Source organism: Colobus angolensis, unplaced genomic scaffold (assembly GCF_000951035.1).
Source record: "Colobus angolensis palliatus isolate OR3802 unplaced genomic scaffold, Cang.pa_1.0 Scaffold28, whole genome shotgun sequence".
In the NCBI taxonomy this organism is placed as follows: Eukaryota; Metazoa; Chordata; class Mammalia; order Primates; family Cercopithecidae; genus Colobus; species Colobus angolensis.
Genome location: NW_012116043.1, coordinates 4,081,451 through 4,087,019, shown reverse-complemented (window position 1 = coordinate 4,087,019; position 5,569 = coordinate 4,081,451). Strand labels below are relative to the sequence as shown.

The following is a 5,569-nucleotide window of genomic DNA, read 5'->3' as shown; positions in this document are numbered from 1 at the left end:
TATATAAATTTCTGTAATTTAAAATTATATAATTTTAAATGTGTATAAATTTTTTAAAAAGTATAAAATGTTTATATAAAAATTATATTTTATATTTCATAAGAGTGTTTCCACTGGGTTGGAAACACAGTCCAAAGCACTGGGTTCCTTTGGAAATCTCTTGGAAACGTGTTTCATTTCCTGCAGGACGTGGTGCTGATGAGGGCCCTGCGAGACATGAACTTGCCCAAGTTTGTGTTTGAGGATGTTCCTCTTTTCCTCAGTTTGATTTCGGATCTGTTTCCTGGGCTGGACTGCCCTCGCGTCCGCTACCCTGACTTCAATGATGCGGTGGAGCAGGTCCTGGAGGAGAACGGCTACGCGGTCCTACCCGTCCAGGTAAAGCCGGGAAAATGAGCTCACTGTGGCTGTGCATCCTTTCCATTGGCTTTTTGTTTTTTCAGTTCTTTAAAAATATATTTATAGTAAAATACACAAAAGTTTCACCATCTTAACCATTTTTCCCCATTTTTAAATCGTGGTAAAATACACATAACAATATTTACCCTCTTACCTACTTTTAAATGTAGAGTTTGTTAGGCCCGGTGCAGTGGCTCACGCCTGTAATCCCAGCACTTCGGGAGGCTGACCAACATGGAGAAACCCTATCTCTACTAAAAATACAAAAATTAGCTGGGTGTGGTGGCGCTCGCCTGTGGTCTCAGCTTCTTGGGAGGCTGAGACCAAGAGAATTGCTTGAACGGGGAGGTGGAGCTTGCCGTGAGCCAAGATCGTGCCACTGCACTCCAGCCTGGTGACAGAGCGAGACTGTCTCAAAAAATAAAAAAAAATAAAAAAAAATGTAGAGTTTGGTAGCACTAAGTACATTCACATTACTGTGCAACCATCACCATTATCCATCTCCAGAACGTTTTCATATTGCAAAACTAAAACCCTGTCCCCGTTAACTACTTACCTTCTCCCCTCCCTCCAGCCGCTGGCAACCTTGCTCGACTTCCTGTCTCTACACATTTGACCACTCTAGGTACCTCCTATAGGTGGAAATTTTTGTCCTTTTGTGTCTCGCTTATTCACTAACAGTGTTCTCAACATTTATCCATGTTGTGGCGTGTGTCAGAATTTCTTCCTTTTTAAGGCTAAATTTTATATATGTAGTTTGTTTCACACAATGTGATCAGATGACTCGAATATTTTGTTTTGAGGCATCAACCATCAGAGGTTCTTTCCTCACCTCACCTTTATTTTTCTCCTGAGTCACACTTAGAAAAAAATTAAATTAGATATTGCTGGGGTAGGATTTGGATCCTCTGAAGAGCCTGTAAGTTGTATTGATTGGCGGAGTCCTGCTGAGAATGTAAATGCCCAGAGCCTCCAGGCCTGGGGGGTTGCCTCGGGTCGGGCAGCTTCAGGGTGTCAGGCTACCCCAGAGGCCTCAGGCCTGGTCAGTGGGCACCGGGTACCGGCCGTGGATGAGAGCTTGCTGTGCCTTTCCTGACCCTGATTTTCTCTGTAGTTGGTTGTTTAAAAGCATGTGTTTTCTGGAAGGAATGTAAAATGATGCAGCCACTTTAGAAAACAGCCTAGCAGTTCCTCAACAGGTTAAACCAAGAGTTACCATAAGACCTGGCAATTTCACTACTGGGATCTACCCAAGAGTGAGGACGAACATCTGCTCAGAATTGTTCATGAATGTCTGGAGCAGCATTATTTATAATAGCCAAAAAGTGAGAACAACCCAACATCCATCAATTGATGGATCAACTGCTGAAACAGAATGTGGTCTGTCCATGCCATGGGATAGATTTTGGCCATAGAAAGGAATGCAGCGCTGACACGTGCTGCAACATGGATGAGCTTTGAAAACACGCTAAGCGAAAGATGCCAGATGTGAGAGATCACACATTCTAGGATCCCATTTCCATGAAATGCCCAGAATACATAAATCCACAGAGACAGAAAGTAGATGAGTGGTTGCCAGGGGCTGGGGGCAAGGGGATTGGGAGAGATGGGTTCAGGGTTTTTTGCGGGGAGGGGTGATAAAAATGTTCTAAAATTGCTCATGGGGATGGTTGCACAAGTCTCTGAATATACTGGAAACGATTGACTTGTACCCTTTCAAAGATAAATTGTAGGCATGTGTGTTGTATCTCAATAAAACTGCTTCAGGAAAAGATCATGTTTTAGCCCAACTGCCATTGTTTGTCCCGCAGGTGGATAAAGTGGTTCAAATGTTCGAGACCATGTTAACCCGCCACACGACGATGGTGGTGGGACCCACCAGAGGGGGCAAGTCCGTCGTCATTAACACTCTGTGTCAGGCCCAGACCAAGTGAGTATGACCTCCGTGGGGAGGGCCTGACTGCCAGGGGGCTCACGGTATATGTTTGGTGGCAGTATTGCCAAGTCCCACTTTGCTCTCTGATTTCCTGGGAGGGTAAATTTGTAATACACACCCCTTTTGACTCAGCGTGTTTTTACTGACTTCATTGCAGACTCAGTTAAGATATTTTAGAATGCAAAATAGCAACCCGCTTGTGCATCAGATGGTGAATAGGTTCATTTGTGAAATGAGAATTTCACAAACTATCTTATAAGGATATTGTGAAAATGAACGGAAGTCATAGTTTTTTGGTGTCTAAATTGCTTCCTTAAAGTAATTCAGGATTCACTTTATGCAGCACTGTTGTGGTTTCGCAGTGGCCAGAAAAAGAATGTCACCTCCCCGGGTGCCTTATAATCTCTAGCCCTTCAGGGGCAATTCTTCATGAAGGAAAAAGTGATTGTACACTCCCACATTGAAGATCATAAAGGAGCCAGGCATGGTGGCTCATGCCTGTATTCCCAGCGCTTTGGGAGGCCGGGGTGAGAGGATCACTTAGGCCAGGATTTTGAGAACAGCCTGGGCAATATAATGAGACTCCGTCTCCACATTAAAAAAAAAATTAGCTGTGTGTGGTGACGTGCACCTGTAGTACAGCTACTCAGGAGGCTAAGGAGGGAGGATTGCTTGAGTTCAAGAGTTTAAGTCTGCAGTGGGCTAGGATTGTGCCACTGCACACCAGCCTGGGCAACAGAGTGAGACCTTCTCTCTAAAAAAAAAAGAGAGAGAGAGAGAGAGAGTATGTCATAAAAGCCTGCAGTGAATTGAAAGCCTTCTACTGAAAGTGGATTCCTGACTCCTCGCTTCTCTCCTAAGCAATAACTAGATTCCAGAAACACCTCCGTGGATGCTGACAGTCTGGCAAAAATCTAAATCAAGCTAATAATTTTTGTGACTTAATAGGCAGTCTATAAAATCTAAAGAGTAAGTGTATGTCATTTGTTCCCATTGTTTCTTCATATGTTTCATATGAGAAAACCAGCTGACATTGGTTTACTGACTCTAAGTGGGCTGTACTGTGGCCATCTGCATTTCATTCTTTAATTCATTCATTGTTAAATAGTTTATAGAACTATCACACACGTATGTATGTCTAATATAGCATGTACATTATTATGACTTACTGATTTGTTGGTTGTGAACTGTGGAGTATGTGATATTTAGTTCTCTTTGGTTGAATTAATCCTATAGTTAGGGCTGTGGGGATTTACAGGCACTATGGTGAGAAGTGCCCTGTCTGCTTGATCCATGAAGTCAACACAGAGCAGATGTTGTTCTGCAAGTAAGAAGGATTGAACATTTGTAGTTCAAAGCTTTGTTATTATCCTGGATGACTGAGTATGGTCTCCTATACGCCCTTAATTCTGAGATATTTACTTAAATGTCATATATATGAATATGGAATATGCATAAACATGAAATATACATGAAAGTTAGCTTCTTGGCGCCCTCCAGAGGCGAAGCTGTGCTTCTAGTTCAGACTTCATTTGTGCTGTGGCCACATTTTTGGTGAAATGTGGTTGCTTTATGTTTAGAAGAAAGCACTAACAGTGAAGGGAAGCCCAGTGAAGAGTTTGCATGGGTTGCATCTTAAATTTTGGCTTGAATTCAAAACATCTAATTCCTCACAGAGGGAACCCAGACTTTTTTCCTCATGCATTTAGTTTGCTTGAACCATGGCTAAAGCCTCTCTTGATTTAGGCTTGGGCTGATGACAAAGTTGTACATCCTGAACCCCAAAGCCGTGAGTGTCATAGAACTCTATGGCATCCTGGACCCAACCACCCGAGACTGGACCGATGGGGTGTTGTCAAACATCTTCAGGGAAATCAACAGGCCAACGGATAAGAAGGAGCGAAAGTGAGTATCTTTGTAGGTAGGAAAGAGCCTGGGTTGGTTAATGTTAATTAGCTCAACATTAAAAACGGTGGCAGGACTATACATTGTAGCTTCATGCTTGGATTTCAGCAGACTTAGAGTTCAATCCTGGAGGCTGTGCTTCGGAAGTGAGCAGTCCAGTCTTAGTGCTTTTTACGCGTGACCTCAGTCTTCTTAGTGATACAATGTGCTAGGTACCGGGATTGTTCCCAGCTTACCACAGAGGAAACTGAGGCCTAGAAAAGATCAGAAACGTGCCCCAAGGCCAGGGATTTGACCCTGATCTGTGTGACTCTAAGTCCTCAAACACAGCCGCCATCAAGCTGCCTGGTCACCATGTTCTATGGCAAGGTAAGTCAAAGAAAGGTAGCAAAGTGCCATGGAAAATGCAGGAATGCCCTCCCGAGCCACGGTTTTCCATCTGTAGACGTGGTTGATGGTGCCCTGATGACATCACCACGTGCCATGGCGAAGGCCGAGTGAGGCCAAGTACAGAAATGCTCTGAGGGTGTGTAAGGTAATAAATGCTCTGAGGGTGTGTAAGGTAAAAAGCTTTTAGTTGGTCCTATAATATCTCTTTGTAAACGCAGGAATGGTTCTAATTTTATGTTCTAATCAAATCCCATTAATAATAAATAAAATCCTTAAATAACAAGAGTCCAAAGTCCCGACTCATGGCTTTAAAAAGCTTCTTAGCACTTTTCCCCTGATTCTGGATGAACCCACGATTCCACACTGAGTTCCATCATCTTGTTTTTGGCCTTCTTTAATTTTGAGCAGTTCCTCAGGATTCTTTATCTTTTATGACCTTCTTGTTCTGGAGGATTCCAGGCCAACTGTTTTAGAGAATGATCTCAGTTTGGGTTTGTCAGTTGCTTCTTCATAATTAGATTCAGGCTATGGCTCTTTGACAGGAAGGCTGCAGGAACGATGCTGTGTCCTTCGCATCTCATCCTGGGCACGTGGTGTTGGTTGCCCTATTATGGGTGGTGTTAATCTTGATTATTGGGTTAAGGTGCCATTTTCCTCTTCGCAGTTGATATGCAAATGTAGGGGAGATATCTTATGAATAAGTAAATTTCTCATCCACCCTTCACCCATTCACCCAATGGTTTGAGCATCTGTTGATGGTTGCTTGAATCTAGTCATCATCGTTGTCATCATTGTCCTCCTCGTCCTCCTCCTCTTTCTTCTTCTTTCTTCTTCCTCCTCCTTCCTCCTTCTCCTCCTCCTTCCTCCTCCTCCCTCCTCCTCCCTCCTCCTCCTGCTCCTCCTTCCTTTTCCTTCCTCCTCCCTCCTCCTCCTGCTCCT

At 43.6% G+C, this 5,569-nt stretch overlaps 1 protein-coding gene across 1 annotated transcript in view; it reads left to right on the top strand.

Annotated features, from left to right (window-relative positions):
- The window catches only part of DNAH10 (dynein, axonemal, heavy chain 10), a 158,637-nt gene that overhangs the window by 78,332 nt on the left and 74,736 nt on the right, over positions 1 to 5,569 (top strand). Inside the window, exons 32-34 of the mRNA XM_011948576.1 lie at positions 187 to 378; positions 2,211 to 2,329; positions 4,082 to 4,240. Coding sequence (XP_011803966.1) covers positions 187 to 378; positions 2,211 to 2,329; positions 4,082 to 4,240 — 470 coding nt within the window. The remainder of the gene's footprint in view (positions 1 to 186; positions 379 to 2,210; positions 2,330 to 4,081; positions 4,241 to 5,569) is intronic.